General features: G+C 42.4%; 2 protein-coding genes across 4 annotated transcripts; both read left to right on the forward strand.

Moving 5' to 3' along the window:
* Positions 1-2,963: 2,963 nt before the first annotated feature.
* On the forward strand, positions 2,964-8,554 carry LOC136544951 (uncharacterized GPI-anchored protein At1g61900-like). The gene is made up of 8 exons (XM_066537006.1): positions 2,964-3,142; positions 3,464-3,700; positions 3,865-4,449; positions 5,463-5,708; positions 5,860-5,871; positions 6,714-6,857; positions 7,518-7,562; positions 7,698-8,554. Exons 1-8 carry the CDS (start codon positions 3,094-3,096, stop codon positions 7,928-7,930), a joined length of 1,551 nt encoding a protein of 516 aa, XP_066393103.1. The 5' UTR covers positions 2,964-3,093; the 3' UTR covers positions 7,931-8,554.
* A 2,847-nt stretch (positions 8,555-11,401) lies between these two features.
* LOC136544952 (uncharacterized) lies at positions 11,402-14,573 on the forward strand. Of its 3 annotated transcripts, XM_066537008.1 has the most exons (4): positions 11,750-11,838; positions 12,175-12,256; positions 12,445-12,573; positions 12,639-14,570. In XM_066537008.1, exon 4 carries the CDS (start codon positions 12,684-12,686, stop codon positions 14,196-14,198), a length of 1,515 nt encoding a protein of 504 aa, XP_066393105.1. In that variant the 5' UTR covers positions 11,750-11,838; positions 12,175-12,256; positions 12,445-12,573; positions 12,639-12,683; the 3' UTR covers positions 14,199-14,570. The 3 variants fall into 3 exon arrangements, with proteins under 3 accessions (XP_066393104.1, XP_066393107.1, XP_066393105.1); XM_066537007.1 differs by lacking the exon at positions 12,175-12,256 and having other exon boundaries at positions 11,402-11,838; positions 12,639-14,571; XM_066537010.1 differs by having other exon boundaries at positions 11,704-12,256; positions 12,664-14,573.
* Positions 14,574-17,584: the final 3,011 nt, after the last annotated feature.

The raw sequence follows: 17,584 nt of genomic DNA on the forward strand, positions 1-17,584 counted from the left end.
CTTCAGACAATATCGCAAAGCTACTAAAAACTATGACCGTGCCCTCACCTCAAACATTGTCCAGATAAATGGATTACAATGAAAGAAATGGATATTGGAGATTTCTTCCTGCCAATATAAAACATTATCGTAGCCGCATCACAAAAAGGTCTATAAAGTAGAGTTTGTGAGCCTGTGATGCCTCGCACTTTGTGACTGTGTTAAATTCATAAACTTTGCTTTTTGGATTAAATATCACTTTAACGTTGGTATTTAATTTCTACAGTATTGTTATCTTATCGTGTAATCCATGTGTTTTTAGTATAAATTGTTAGTTATCCCGTAGCAATGCACGAGCACGTTACCTAGTATAAATATAAAGAATAAAAAAGACGACAAGAAAGGTTGGCATTAGGCCAACTTCTTTTGATTCTTTACAAACACATCTGAAAGTTACACATGTGGGTTGTGGGCATCAAATCAAAACAACAAAAAGAACATGGATTCGACCATAAGTAGCATTTGCCCTTCTTTTTTTTGAAAAAAGAAAGGTACTGCAGAGTTACAGGATTACCAATCTTATTAGCACCATCAATTTTTTGCAATTATAGAACTCAACCAAGACACCCATTGAAGTGCTAATCCCTAGCTCGCAACATAATTAAGAGTAAGTTCTCGCAAGCCTAGCTCCCTAGCCATTATTAAACTGCATGAAGGGCTCCGAAATGAAGACCCATATTTGAAAAAGAGTAAATGATTATTGTTTCCTTTCATGCATGATTGTTTCATTTCTTGCATGATTATTGTTTTCTTCCATGCATGATTATTGTTTTCTTCTATGTATGATTGTTTTCTTCCGTACATGATTATTGTTTCTTTTCATGCATGATTATTGTTTTTCTTCCATGCATGATTATTGTTTTCTTGCATGCATGTGGCCTCAGGTGATCGATTTGTTTCCTTCATAGCAGGTGGGGATTGCAGGGATGACAGTTTCTTTTTTCTATCGCGCGGGGTATCACACGGCCGGAAGGGAGGAGCGACCAAAAAAAGTCGCACCAAAAACTTGTCTTACTTTTGTTCTTTTTAGTTGTAGGAGATGAGAGAAGAGATTGATGAGCCATGCTAATGTGCCGCTTGTGGTTGGTGTGATCTTTGATGATGGCAGTTTTCTTCCTGATTGGTTGCATGGCTTTCTTCTTGATTGCACATGCACCATTCCTATTTGCATGCAGCATTGTGGCGCTGTGCATGGAAGGTGGTCTGGTTGCTCGGTTTCACGTAATCCTTGATATTCTTTCTTCCTTCCAAAAAAAGAAGAAAAAAGTCTACTTAACCCCTCACCTTTCATACTTGGTCTACTTCACCCCCCTACTATGAAACCGTCTGTTTTACCCCATGAACTTTTTAAAACCATCTATTTTACCCTCTGGGTGGTTTTTGACAGCGGTTTTACTACAGTAACGGTGGGTTTGCTACAGTGTTAGCATTTTGATTTTTTTATTTTCGGTGAATTTTGAAAAATCATAGAAAAATCATAAAATAAAAAATCTAATTTTATTGGACTCCACATGAGTAGATCTACACAATAAATATATAATACGGTATGCTTTAGTACAATTTTTTTTGTAGCTTTAGATTAATTAAAAAAATCTAATTTTGTCTGTTATTAATTATAATTTATCTATAACTAAGTTATACATAGTCCAATGAGTACGAAATTTTTACTATAGTTCAAGCATACAATAATTAGCGTACCATAAAAATTTCACCACAATTGGACCATAGAAGCTGCAGCTATGAATTATTCCAATTAATTATAGACAAAATTAGATTTTCCAATTAATCTAAGGCTACAGTAAAAATTTTGTACTAAAGCATACCGTATTATATATTCACTATGTAGATCTACTCATGTGGAGCCCAACAAAATTAGATTTTTCATTTTATGATTTTTCTATGATTTTTTCAAAAATTCACCGAAAATAAATTAAAAAAATTCAAAACCACCAGCACTGTAGCAACTCTCAGTTACTGTAGCAGCCCCGCTGTTACAGTAGCAAAACCTTTGTTAAAAACCACCTAGGGGGTAAAATAGACGTTTTAGAAAGTTCAGGGGTAAAACAGACGGTTTCATAGTTGGGGGGTGAAGTAGACCAAGTATGAAAAGTGGAGGAGTTAAGTAGACTTTTTCCAAAAAAATAATGGAGATTGGTCTATAATCATTCATTCGTACATATAGTCCTTATTTAGCAAATTGTATTGCTATAATTGTGTATGACTAATTTGGAAGGAAGAATTTTGTTGCAAGGGATGGGTGTAGGAGCAAGGGCTGCGGGAACACAGCAGGCAGGACTGTGGGCCCATATTGGAATGTCGCACAAAAAATTATCTACGCTTTGTTTTTTTAATTGTAGGAGATTAGGTTCTCCCTTTCCATTCTGGCATCCAGGTTTAGAGGCAACCAACATCTTATGCAACCCGTGATTTACGTTGAGGCGTATATATTACGGATAAGCGAGGGCAAATCTATAATCAGAAGTTATTGATGTCATCTCCACTAAACCGTGACAAATCTTCACTTATAAATACTATTTTGCAAAGGAAATTATAAAAAGCTATTGTTTTCTTTGCGACTTAAAAAAAAGCTATTGTTGTCATGTGTCGTCATTTCAATGGGCTGGCTCCACCCCCTCGACCTCGGATAAACATGAACAATATTGCAACATTCAATTTCAATATATTAATTATTAGATTTTTCGCATTATCTCTAACATTCTTTGGAGCTTTTAAAACCAAATTTGACTTAGTGTTTACTCGTACTTTGAACTTCTACTAGTAGTAGTATTTATATATGGCCATCTTTTTCTTTTGGAAGGAAAGAAAGACTAAAAAAGAAGAGGCGGGGGTCAAGAAAGAAAGAGAAGAGACGTGCTATTTCTCCGGGTGTACTAAACAATTTCGCAGCGCTCCTGCTTCCCCCTTCCAAAGCGAGCTGCACACTTTCTGCACTGCCTACTCGCGAGCTCGCGCAGACAGCGCCGCCGTCGCCCCCTCACCTTCTTCCCCTTCCGCTTCGCCGCCGCTCACTGCTGCCGGCTGCCGCGGCACCCTATGGCGCCGACCGGGCGGCTCCTCGCGGTAGCCTCCCTCTCCTTCCTCTGTGAGTGCCTACCTCCTCGTGAATCGTGATCTGCCTCTGCCTCAGCTTCTGATTCTTTCCCTTCCCTGCTCCTATTTTCCTCTTCTTCTTTTTTCCCCAAAAATGCGAATTCCAGCAGCTATGCGGGGCCCTGGATTCTTGCTTCTTCTCGCTCCCGGATGATCCTCCGTTCCCTGCGCTGTGCTTTGTTGGTTTTGATCTGTCAGGCGCAGGGAGGCTGCTACGGCTGCCTCCTGAATTTACCTCCCACTGCCTGGGAGTCAATTCTCCTTGCAAGCAACAAAGCCCGCTGATTTGTGCTCTTCGCTTGATAATGTGCAGGTTTGCAGGGGCTGTCGGGAGATTCAGGCAGCGCATTTGCTCAGAGCCAGCCGCCGCTTCACCGGATCGTTCGCGTAGAGGCAAATGACGGCGGCGGCCTCATGCCGGAGCTCCCGCCCTTCAGCCTCATGCCCATGCCGGACCTCTCACCCAGCGGCTCCCCCAGGCCAATGGTTCCCTTCCTGGCGCCCGCTCCACTCGCGCCCTTCTTTAACAACAGCACGCCAAAGCTCTCAGGTTGCACTGTCACTAATCTAACTTTTCCTTTCTTTTCAAGCTTCGTTATTATGGTTGGGGGAGCTCAAAAGTTAGTGCGTACGTGCAATTGGTTTACAACTAAACAAGATGCAAGTGTGGCCTGCCAACTGAAAGTGCCTGTCGATTTCCTTAACGCTTTGCAGGGAAATGCACACTGAACTTTACCGCTGTCGACAAACTCATGACCACCACGGCTGTCGACTGCTTCACCTCGTTTGCTCATTTCTTGGCCAATGTCATCTGCTGCCCCCAGCTTCAGGCAACACTGACCATCCTCATAGGGCAGTCTAGCAAGCAGACAGGCTCTCTCGCATTGGATCCCACGGTAGCCAACTACTGCCTGTCGGATGTCCAGGAGCTGTTGTTGAGCCAAGGTGCCAGCGACAATCTCCACAGCCTCTGCTCGGTTCACCTCTCGAATGTAACCGAGGGATCCTGCCCTGTTAGCACTGTGGATTCGTTTGAGAGTGTCGTCGATTCGTCCAAGCTCCTTGAGGCCTGTCGGAAGATCGACTCTGTTAATGAGTGCTGTAGCCAGACATGTCAGAATGCGATAAATGAAGCTGCCCAGAAAATCTCGTCCAAGGATGGAGGTTTGACGAGCTACCCTGGGAGCCCCAAGATTGACAGTTGCAGGAACGTTGTTCTGAGATGGTTGTCAAGCAGGCTTGACCCACAGTCCGCGAAGGAAATGTTGAGGCAGATATCTAACTGTAATGTCAATGGAGGTACTTCCAAACTATAATAACTAATTCAAATGTGATTTCCATGTCTTAAGTTATTGCATTCTATTTTGTTAGAATGAATACATATATAATCCCTGCTTCTGTTATAGTTCGCTTACAATTTTAACAATTTCGTAGCTTAGTCCTTGGTTAGTACTACCTCTATAATAGTTAAAATGGACCACACCTTCTAAGATACTAGATGTTGCAGACCATGTTCATGTAACATTTTATTGACTCATCATGTTATTGGCCTCTTTTACCAAGCAGGTTGATTTGCATGAATTTATGCACTAGAAAACAGTTTACATCCAAATGTTGAGTTCATAATTTAGTTAAAACCAGAGCACACTGCACAAGCACCAAAATGGTTGAACTTGAAGCATGGACTAGAGTGGAAGAGGTCAAAATTTTCAGGTCTATAAAGGAAAGGAAATGCTGAAGCCAGATAATTTAACTTTAATGGCATTATGCTTTTCTTTTTGGCTAAAGAATGCCCAGGGGCTGTATTACCCCCTCAGGTTGAGGTTTTTTTAGCAAGAGCTTGAATAATCCATATAAAGCTGTCTGAATTTTTCTTTTGCCATATGCAATATTTAGAACTCTTTCATGCTGTTTGAAATTGGTAGCGTCAAACTCAGTAGGAGCCCAATGCAGGGTTTTGACTTCAAGTGTTCAGATCAGCAATATGCCACTAAGGTATTAGGTGCCATACATATTACATAGTACTGAAATATATATGATTTCGATTAAAGAACAAAAGCTTTGGCACATTTATTTGAGGCAAAAGGTTATTGAACATTTGAGTAGCCATAATTGTGCAGGTGCTGAATTTCAAAAGTTTATTGGACTTAGGTTTTAGTGAACCTGGTGGAATACATGTATATAACTATATATGTTTTTATTAATTCTTTAATAACAATGTAAAATACTTCACTACATTTTGAGTTCTATTCTACTTGTTCAGCGCTAATAGTTTTTATACTGAGCAACCTGTTCTTACTCCATCCCTCCAGTTTGTCCGCTAAGCTTTCCAGACACAAGTAAGGTGGCAAAAGAGTGTGGTGGAACAATGAAGAACAGTACTGCATGTTGCAAGGCTATGTTAACTTATGTAGCCCATTTGCAAAAGCAAAGCTTCATAACAAACCTGCAAGCTTTAAATTGTGCCTCTTTCCTTGGGGCAAAGTTGCAAAAGATGAATGTCAGCATGAATGTCTATAGCTCTTGTCAAATAACACTAAAAGATTTTTCACTTCAAGGTAAGTTATTCAAGAACTATCAATTGATTATGCATAAGGGCCATATTTATCTTCTGGCTCTGCATTTCTTGGCAACTGAACTGATGAAGTATTTATTTACCTTTTCAACCGTTGTGTTTGAATGACTGGCCCCTACTGGATTTTCAAACAGTTGGATCTCAAGGTAAGCTAACATTTTCAAGTTTTTTTATTAGTTTGTTCTAATAGTGTCTGTTGTAAATCATTTTTTGTATGGCATGCTATGCTCTGGTTAAGCTGAGACTACGTACCATATTCCTACCAAAATGCAATTGATTGTACATGTCTTGCCGGCCGCATCGCATTAGTGCTTGAAAACAATATGTGCTAGATGTTGTCTGATGTACTATATACTATAATCGGAGCCAGGGGTCAAGAATTTGCATTTTTGAACTTTTTGTTTAGTTTTTGCAATGGTTTACATTATGTTCTATCTTCAAAGTAGAAGTAAGTACAGTAACTATTGGATGGATCTGCCTTTGGAAATGGTTTTTTATATCCAAGTACAGGAACCTAGTAGGGGCTTTTTTGGAAATGGTGACTAGCAGTTTATACAGCTCAAAATTTCCTTGAGGGATCCCACTCCTACAAACAGGCCCTAATTGGGAAAATCATCTTGGATGGTTGGACCATGCACATAATGTGAAGTTGTTCTCAGTGAATTGCCAAATAAGTAGCATCAGTTAGTCCTAGGAGAATGAAGGGTGCAAAATTGTGTATAATGGAACTACATGTAGAATCTAGAATTCTAAGCACATCTATTATTGACTACCTTGTTTTGTTGAGAAATTGCTTCTGTAATCTGGCTTTGTAGGTTTATGTTTTGTCTGCCTAGCTGACAGATTAACTCTTCAATATTGCCTAATTGTTAGAAAATAATTTATGCTCAAACTTATTAGATTAGAGCTCACATCATCAATGTTATAGCTGTACCCAAAAGAAATGATTTTATTCTTTAGTAGTGATTGGTCTCGTGGTTTTACACAGAATCTGGATGCCTCCTTCCAAGTATGCCCTCTGATGCATCTTTCGACAGCACTTCTGGGATTAGCTTCACATGTGATCTGAATGACAACATTGCAGCCCCATGGCCATCTTCTATGCAAGCACCATCTTCATCGTGCAACAAGTGTATGCTATCTACTTGCCGTGCTGAACATACTTTGCTCTTTAACAATTCTGTTTACATGCGCATCAACTTCTTCAGGTTTTCTCTTAAATGCTATTTGGTACATTACTCTGTACACTTAAAAATCATAAGTTAAAAGTTGAAGCCTTCTGTTGTATCCCACTAGATTATTTCACCCCATCTATGCTGAAACTGTCTCTGATGATGCCTGAATGTATGATTTTGTTGTAGAAGCAGATTCAGTGATTCAATATACACCTTTCTTTCTGCTTGCGGGGTTATACCCCATGTTTGTTTCACTGTTTGCTCAATTTCTTGTCGTATTAGTCTTCTGTCTTGTCTTAAGGACAGTTTTTAATGTATTTCAACTAGTCGACACAGAGACTCGTCATTAGATAACTAGTCGTATGAATTTCTTTTAACAATAAACTATGAGATTGTAAAAATTGCTTGTACCCCCCAACACTTCCATCTTGAATTTAAAGCACTGTTGTGGTGTTGCCTAGCTGCACAGGCAAGTACTTGTGACATATTAATTGCTTAAATATAAGACTTTCCATCTATATTGCTGTCATGGACCTCCTGTGGTGCTTGGATGTGTCTGCTTTTTTTTTTCATGTTAGTCTGCTCTCTGCTGTAACTTTTGGTGCTTTTGTATGCAGCTGTCAATATCCCAGAGCGACCTGCCGCGACATCAGCACAAAATGGTGAGAAAATTAGGAGTTAGTTCTCCTCTCTCAGTTATGCTTTGATCTCTGGTGTATATGTCTAATTCTCAAGGACAAGATGAAACTTCCCTGTTTAGGCAAGGTACAAGAAGATCTGAGAGTTCCTTTTTGCAGGCGTGAACCACAAGAACCTGGAAGCTAAGACTCCTTACTTCCTTGGTCTCCCTTCTTCTGGTGCTTTTGGTACAAGTTTAGCAAGGTCCAGTTGCCCTATTATGGAGATGATTTATTCAGGAGAGCTAACTGGAAGTGTCAGTGAAGTGCTGAGTTTTTGCGATCTCATGGTCGCATCAAAGTGTTGTAGGTTCACATGTGTTTTATTTTTTGAATCTCCTGGTAGCAATTAGTGTAATTTGTTGTAAGGCATATATAATATAATATAATGATAGTAATAATTTATATTCATTTGTATAGCGAGAAAGAACGTCAGTGTTTCAAAAGATGCGAAATGCGCATGAGGATTTGGTGGGATGGAATTTTGTTGTCTGGTGGAGGAGAGCTACACTGGGATGGATTCCAGCATTGTTTAACACAATGTTTATTGTTTAATTGATGTGCTTGTCTGTTTGATATTGATGCCCTAGAAGTAAGTTTGATAGACGGATCATTTGATGCCCTTCAACATTACATATTGTCTAGTTTTATTTTAGCTTGGTGTCTTCTCATGGCACAAAATGGTTATGCATGATTCCTGTACTGAACGGTGCTATGTTGCTCCGAATAATTGGTTACTTAATTATTCAGGCTCTGGTCTATCTGAACTGAAATCAGTTGGTTATGTTTGCTGTGCGTGTATTGAATCATTTGAATGTCTGAATGCTGTTGGGGTCCGCTGCGGTGCTGTCTCAATATTGAACCAGTAAACATCTAGAGAAATGAAGAGGAATGCCAACAGCTGAACAATGAGGAATGGAGACTGTTATTAAAAAAAGAGAGGAATGGAGACGGCTATTCCTTTGCGTTGTTTTTGCATATATTATTATATAGTTAAGAGACATCTAGAGGTTGTTTAACAGGGAGTTGGCACGTCTTATCATACAGAAGCAGCAAACTAAAGAAGAATATATTTCCTGATTCCTGTATTGTACTGTATTTGAATTGTTGCAGGACCAGCCAACCAACCAACATCTGGAAACCCACTTGGGGGAGAGGAGAGGAGGGGGACCAGACCATTCTAATTCTAATTTCTAATGAAATGGAGAGGAAATGCCCAAGTTGCCAACAGCTGAACAGTGAGGAGCCACCAACAGCTAACTGCCGGCAGCCACCTTACAAGTACTGCTACATATATGTAAGTATATATATCTGTAATCTAACCAAGAATAGAGGGAGGGCTCATCTGTTGGGAGCTTCACAATAGTTACTGCTGTCACAGGTTATTTAGGCCCCGTTTAGTTGCCAAAAAATTTTGCATAGTAACTGTCACATCGAATCTTACGGCACATGCATGGAGTACTAAATGTAGACGAAAAAAAAAACTAATTACACAGTTGGTCGAGAAATCGCGAGACGAAACTTTTGAACCCAATTAGTCCATAATTAGACACTAATTACCAAATACAAACGAAATGCTACAGTGAGCCAAAATCCAAAATTTTTTGGATCTAAACGCACCATTAGTCATTCAACTTTTGTACAGGGTACATCTTCGCTGTCTTCAAGACGTAGCATTTCAAGACAAAATTACTCATGCTTGCAATGGAAGCTGTTGATATTCAGAGGTACAAAAACTTGTTTAAAATACCATGTGCTATTTGTGGTTTCAGATAGTAGTAGTGATAGATTAATCAGCAGCCACATTTCCCTGTGATGTGGATGTACCCCTCAAGGCCAACATCAACTCCTTGGATCCGTCCACAACTCACATCATTCGTCCCTCTCGTACAAACCTCCTCATCCCCAGTTGATCCTAGTACTATACTAGAGCAATTTTAGTGTTCAGTTAAACTAGCGGAGCTAGCTAGAGAATGACATGTATATATAGCGAGGGTGCTAAATTTTTATTTTCTCCCCTACGTTCGGCACTTGCGCATGTGATCCACCAAGATAAATAATAATAATTCATGGCCTTATATTAGTGACCTGCCAGCTCTAGAATAATATAGGTCAGCAGCACACCCAAAGAGGTAAAGTAACTTTTTTTGATTCTTGGATTCATGGCATCATCCTTACATTCAAATATATAGAGGGGTATATGTCATCATTGGAGAAACCTTGTTGTTTTGAGCTAGAATTCAGCCGTACTCATTGCCCCAATGCCCTCCAAATTTCATATCAGATCAGTTTGCTTGACAGTACTACAGCCTGATTGGAATATTTTTTTTTCTCTGTTTTGGGGGTCCCTCCACCACTGCGTGGCTTGGAGGACAGACGAATGCATCCAAATCCGACCTTGGTTTGGTACACACCTTGTTCGTTTATTGGTTTCAGCCAGGCTTATTCAACCAACTAACAATGTTTTTCTCTCACAATAAACCAGCACCGGCCAATCCAAACCAGCCCAGAAACCAACCAGCAAACACGCCGATAGTTTCCACGCATCCATCCAACCAAGTCTGTCGCTGCAATCACCCATAGCCTAGGCATCATAGCCTAGGCATACGATACACAAATAGCATGACATCTCATTTCACAATCATAGGTTGCATAATTCACATGCATGCTTGCTAATTAAAATTTGTTGCCTTGCGTAGTTATGTTGTCAACTATTTTTTGCCTTTTAAATGAAGTGGTTCTATGCTGTTTCAAGGATTTTCAGCTAGACATTCCACCTTCTTTCTCGTTTATTTTCTTTTTCAAAAAATATAGATGAATGGTACATTCGGTTATTGAGAATCATATATAGACATAGACATACTAGCTCATCAAGTGTAAAATCTTACTCACATCTGTTTTGTTTTAGTCTTTTTATTTTATGAAAAAGATTTTGTTTTGTTTTGCATGTTTTCTTTTCCATTTGTGCACCTTTAGTTTTTAGAGATAAATGACGAATATGCATGCCATCTCCAGAAATTAATTCATGGAACTAGAGTGATTCTACGTACCATTGGGTCTGACATAAACAAAACATATTCTTATTCTTCAGATTTGTGTATATCCATGGTGGCAAGAGAATTATATGGCAGGTAATAGATAGGCGCATACATGTTCAGGGCAAGGAAGAATCTTGTGTACTATCTAAAAGTATTCCATCTTCTATTCTTCTTCCTATGAATTTGTATCAGATCACTGCAAAGCCATGGATTTATAGACAAGAGACCAAAACTCCTGTGAACAAGGATAATGCTCTTGGGAAATAGATACCAGGCTTAATTAAGCAAGAAACTAAATGCTGTAATTGTTGCTTCTCGAACAATTTTAAGTTTGATCAAATCTATATAAAAATTGCTAACATTTATAATAACAAATAAGTACCATTAGATAGATTATATTTTCATAGAACACCTATTTTCGGAGTCATAAATGTTAAAAACATTCTATATAAGCTTAGTCAAACTTAAAGGAATTTGAATCAACATAAAGCTAAAATTGCATATTTTTGGAGAGAGGTATAAACAGGAGAAGAATGAATGGACATGCATTGCATGGCGAGAAGAGAAAGGGCGGGCAGTGCTGCTGACCGGAGCGGAGAAGGAAGAATCTATCTGCTCCTATCAAGTGGAAATAGACTAGAATAGCCAAGCCAGCAGGGATAGCAACAGCAGTCACTGGATTGTCTTATCAACGCGCGAGAGAGATCTACTCCCTCCTATCATCATCTATTCTAATATCCCTTCTTAATGTCTCTTTACTCTCTCTCTCTCTCTCTCTCTCTCTCTCTCTCTCTCTCTCTCTCTCTCTCTCCTGGAATAGTTCTTCTCCCCTTGGCGATGGCGATTGCGATGGGATTCCTCGTGATGCGGCGCTGGGTCTCATTGCCTCACATGACAAGTCACATGCGCATGCAAACCCAACCACATCAGATTGCCATCAATAAATAATACTCCCTCCAACGAACGAACCTCTCTTTCTCTCTCTTCTCCCTCCATGCGGCGCGGCAGGCCATGACCATGGTCGTCCCATGATCCCCTCCTCCGCCACCCCTCGCCGCCGGACCTCCCAGAGGAGGCGTCCCCGCAATGCCGCCTCTGCCTCTGTCAGGGGAAGCGCCTCCGCCTCCGCCAGGGCCCTCGCCGCCGGCCTCTGGAGGCTGCGCCACGCCGAGCGGATGATGGCCACCGGGGCCTCGCCGGCGCGCGCCGCCCAAACGCAACCGGTATGTGCCTGTGCGGTGCTTCCCTTGATGAATCATGGATGAAACATTCCGTTCCCTCTCCATGCACTGTCTGCTGCTGCGATCCTGTCCCTGGTTTGATTTGTTGCCGGATTTGTGTTGTTGCCCTCTTGATCTTTGCCTCTTTGCCGGATATGTGCCTATTCCATGGATCCTTCTATTGCTGCTTCCTTTTTGGATTGTTCGTCACCACAACTTAAATGAGAACATGGGAAATGGGGTTGGAGAGCATTCTGATTTCTGGCCAAAAGCTGCTTCCTTTTTTGACTGATCGTCCCAAATATGCCCTTTTTTCCTTTCTGGGGGTTGGATCATTAGGCACGCATGTTCGGCACATCTGTTAGCATAGCATCCAGGATTTGGTTAATGCGGAAAACAAAAAGATTGCTGCAGATGACTAGTAAGTATTCCATTTGAAGCAGGGCACTCTGTATCCTGCTCTGTTTTTGTTTGTACCTGCCCCATGACACTCCATTCGATTAACCCAAAATGTATGCATAATGCCTTTTGGGGATGGCATTTCTGTTTTTGGAAGATGAATCAAGACTGGTTTTTGCCATGCTTGTCTCATTGTCTGTCTGTTGCCAGCAAAAGCTCAACAAGGGACGGAGCCGGAGGAGGCCAGCAAGCCACCTCTGCTATGGCAACAAAAGGCGAGCAGATCATCTCGCTGCCGAAACCCATTGCCGATGTAGGAACGGCAGTATCTTAGACAAGGTAACAATCCTCACCATCTTCCATTCATCATGGAGCAGATCACCTCATTGACTGCATCGCATCAGATCGACGCGTGCGTGGAGTGTCCAGCCGCATACGCCTCGTCGTCCATGGAGAAGGCCACCAAATGGGACGCCAACCATTTGCATTCGAGGGGAAGAAGGGGACTCCAGCTGGACGACATCTTCTTCGCCTCGCCGTCGACCTCCCCTCTGCTGCTACTGATGGAGGCTGGGCTGGAGAAGGCGCGAGGCCACGTCAGGGAGCTGGAGGACGAGCGGCGCGTCATGACCAAGCGGCTGGAGCGGTTCCTGCGGAAGCTGGCCGAGGAGAAGGCGGCGTGGAAGGCCCGGGTCCGGGACAAGGCCCGCCACGCCGTGGCCGCCCTGCGGGACGAGCTCGGCGCGGAGCGGAGGCACCGGCGGCAGCTGGAGCAGGCCAACGCCAGGCTGCTGCGCGACCTGGCGGAGGCGCGGGCGGCGGCGAAGCAGCAGGCGCAGAGCTACGAGATGGAGCGCAAGGCGCGGGAGCTGATGGAGGACGGCTTCTCAGAGCTCACTCGGGAGGTGGAGGAGGACCAGGCCGAGGTGGAGCTGCTCCGCCGGGAGTGCCTGCGCATGCGGGAGGAGATGGAGGAGGAGCGACGGATGCTGCAGATGGCCGAGGTGTGGCGGGAGGAGCGCGTCCAGATGAAGCTCTCCGACGCCAAGCTCGCGCTCGAGAACAAGTACACACATCTCAACCGCCTGCAGGCGGAGATGGAGGCCTTCCTCCGCAGCAAGGACGACGAGTCCGCCTCCCACTCCGCCGCGCTGCGGGAGTCGCGACTCATCAGCGACGCCGCCGCCGCCACGAGCTCCTCTGTGGTGAGGTCGAGGCAGAGCGGGGACAACCACCACCACCATCACCATCCGGTAGACTCGGTGGATGCGGACTCGGTGCTGGACCACTTCCGACGCAAGGAAAGGGAAAGGCACCGTCATGCCGCTGCGGAAAGGGAAAGGGACGGCGACGGGCGCAGGTACAGCAGCAGCCCGGCGAGCCCCGCGTCGTCCAAATCCAACGACATGTTGCAGTCCGTGAGCCCCGCCACCGACCTCTTCTTGGCCAAGGCCGACGACGACGACGACGACATGTACGCCGACGGCGGCAGCTCGGCCGACCTGGAAATGGATTCGTGCAGCTGGATCGGCACCAGCGACCGCTCAGCTTCGGTGGCCAATGGCAACGGCGTCGGCAGTGGGGTGACGACGGAGGCTCGTTCGTCGGGCGCCAGCCGGCGTTCGACTAAAAACACCGCGCTCATACGCAGGCTCTGGAGGTCGGCCATCACCGAGAGCAGGAAGAAGACCGGGAGGACAGCTGCCGACGGTGGCGGCTGGTCGCCGTCTTATTCGGACAGGAGGAGGTCGAGCGTGACCGCGGAAGGGCCGCCGCCTCCTCTTCCTCCAGCCGTTCCAGGCGAGCAGTGCAGCTCGTCAAGCGGCTCCGGATTGCCACTGCCGCCGCAGCGGGGAGGGGGTGGGGGAGGCAAGCAGAAGCAGAGCCTCAAGGAGAAGCTGATGGAGGCCAGGATGGACGATCACAAGCCCCTCCACGCGCATGCCGTCAAGCAAAAACCTTGATGATGAACAAGATTGCTACTGCCAAAGATCATCACCGTATCTGAATATGATATGATAGATTATAAAATAGGCAAAAAAAAATCACCTTAGGTCTCGTTTAGTTTTGGTGTAAAGTTTTGGATGTCAAAGGGTGTCGCATGGGTGTTTGATACTAATAAAAAAAAATAAATTACAGAATCTGTCAGTAAACCGCGAGACGAATTTATCAAGCCTAACTAATATGTTATTAGCATATGTGTTACTGTAGCACTTTATTATCAAATCATGGACTAATTAGGTTTAAAAGATTCGTCTCGCAAAGTAGTCGTAATCTGTATAATTAGTTATTTTTTTTTAGTTTATATTTAATACCCATGCATATATCCAAACGTTTGATGGAATATGGTGTAAATTTTTGGAGGAGAAACTAAACAAGCCTTAGCATCCCTCCAAAGCTCCACTAGTCCCTGTATTATACTCCTACGTAACATACTAGTCTTGATGTCCAATGTACATTGTTCACATGAAGTATACAGAGTATTACGCTAACAGTAACAGAGGCCTCTAATTCATTTAACATTTGGTTTTCTGCCTTAAACGACCTGAATCACTGCAATCTATCTATGCATTCAAAAACGTCTGAAAGCCTAGAGGTTTTCTTTTTCTTCAGTAAGATTTCACCTTTCATATGCTGTTGTAATTGCAAGTCTGTATATGGTGTAATAGTAGCATTCTTTTTTTTTACAGTATAAACCTAAACTTTACAAGTCCTCTCACTCAGATTTTTCTGCCCCATCAAAAAAATACCACATGGTCTTCTTCCTCAACTCCGGAAAGGTTAGGTTACAATTCCGGGTGCGGGGATTACGTGAATCCGACAGGCTTAGAAGGATTGCTGAGGGCGGTGGCAGGCGCGGGGTCAACGTGGAGCGAGGCGGTGGTGACGCCGGCGTCTGGGAACTGGAAGAAGGTCGTTGGACGGAACAAGGACGGGGACATGGCGATGATAGCATGTCAACCTCTCTCGTGTTAACGTGACGGCGATCATAGAAGACAGTGGAGGAGGCGTGGCGCCATCAGAGCCGAGTGGTGGAGCTTAGTCGGGGATTGTCCGAGGTTTCAGCTCCAGCAATACAAATCAACGTATCACGCACTGGGAATCAGGTGGATAGCACATAGGGCACATATTTATACTAGTTTAGGTACCGGGTACCCTACATCTACATCTAGTTGAGAACAGATATCTTATCTCGTATCCTTGGTCTTTTTTTAGTAAGAGACTATTTGGTAGAGCTCCAGCACGAGCCAAAATAGCTCCTACTTTGCTTCTCTAATAAAATGGTTTTTGTTAAACGTTTGGTGAAACGGATTCTCCTGATTGTTGAAAATAGTGTGATATACATAATATATTTATCTTTGTTTTCCTTTTCTTCATCTTCTCTCTCCACCTTATCTGCTCTCCCATGCCTCCAACTCAAGATGGAAATGGATCGGATTCGCATGGAATCGGATCCAGATATCACCTTTTACCACACTTTAATTCGGATACGAATAGGGATACGGATATTTTCGAATACGAATACAAAACAGATGTCTCGGATTTGAATACAAAACGGATATTTTACTTGATTCAACTCGAAGTCTATATTGTTAAATTCAACATATATGAATAAAATTTTACTACTAATTCATCATTAACTGAAGTTAACTAAATGAAAGTACACTTCTAATAACTCTAATATCGAAGTAAACTAAATTATAATGGATAATATTTAATAAAATAATAGGTCAAGTGAGGAAATTTAAATAAAAATTGTAGAGAACAAATAGCCATTTTGCTTTATCAATATTTTTGGAATTACAAAATTACTACACAAGTATAGATTAAATTATTTGTGTATATAACATAGACAAGGATAGCTCATAAAAATAATATAGTTATTAATAAACATTTAATAATAAAAATATCAATTAGTTAATCAATATTATATTTATATAAATATATAAATAACTATAAAAAAATATTAATTATATAAAATAATCTATATCAACAAATAAATAAACTAAAGTATTAAAATAATTTAAAACAACAAATATATTAGGTTTAATCTAAATTAGAAAAAAATACTAAAATTAATTTAATCTTTATGTATCCTTTATAATTTTAAATTAATACTAAAAAGTATTTATAGATACACTATTAAATGGTTCCAATGCACCATTAGTAACAATAAAATTAAACAATTGGTTACTGTTATGAAGAGAAAACTTTTAAATAGGTTCATGATACCTTGTTTCCTTTGCGGATACGGATACTGCCGGATATTGTCGAATACGGATCTGGAATCGGATAGAGAAAAACATTAAAAACGAATTCGGATATATCCATTTAGTTACAACATTAGAAACGGATACGAATACGGATATTCATATTACAGGTTTTAGCGGATATGGATATCGATATCCATTTCCATTTTGCATCCTTACCTCCAACGCACCGCATACTTCCTTTTCTCCAATCTCCTCGGCCTCTGCGACACGCCATGCATCGGGTGCCAATCGGTGTGCTCCCTTTCCCCATTGCTGCCGTGTTTGGTCTTGTTGCCTGCATCCACGCCAATCCTGCGCAACTGCATCTCCGCCCATCCCACATCACCGCCGGTCACGTCCCGTTCGCGTGACAAAGAGTGGAGCCAGGTGAAGCTTGTTTTTTCAGCTTCACCTTCTCCGTGCATCTTCCATCACTGCGTTTTTCAAGAGCTCCATGCTTATTTGGTTGGTGAAGCGGAGAAGGTGCTCTTGAAGCTGCACATTGTCGCATGGAGCTATACCAAACACACCCTAAAGCTTCAATTATATGCTGTACTCCCTACGTCCAGAAATATTAAGGAATCGAAACATTCAAAAATTCTCTCAAATTATAAGGTATTTTAGGTGAATTAACTCCTCCCAAAGTCCAAATGACATGCGTACCTGCTATTAATACCTACCATTAGGCTTAAAATATGGTAAACATAAAGTCTCTTTACAGTTAAAGGAGGGTCACATGTGTTATTTGCATTACCTCATAATTTATCCTAGAATTTCGAAGATTGCCTATATATATTTTATTTGAGGACTGAGGGGGTAACACTATGCTGGCTCGGCCGAAACATAGGTTTGAGATGTTTGTGGGCCAGCAGCAGAGGTACTCACATGAGGACCCCTCTATCTCCAAATAGCCCAGCCCAGCCCAGCCCAGCATATAAAAGGAAAAGGAAGGAACGACGAGGCCGAAACGTTGAGATGAGCCCAGTCCAGACCAACCCAGCGACCAGAAGATGTGGAGTTTCGTTGCGGTCACCATGCATCCCTTTCCCGTTGGCTTCAAAATCTCCTCTAGTGTGTCTCCGTCCAGGCGGGCCACA

This window comes from Miscanthus floridulus, chromosome 3 (genome assembly GCF_019320115.1).
Source record: "Miscanthus floridulus cultivar M001 chromosome 3, ASM1932011v1, whole genome shotgun sequence".
NCBI classification, from domain to species: domain Eukaryota; kingdom Viridiplantae; phylum Streptophyta; class Magnoliopsida; order Poales; family Poaceae; genus Miscanthus; species Miscanthus floridulus.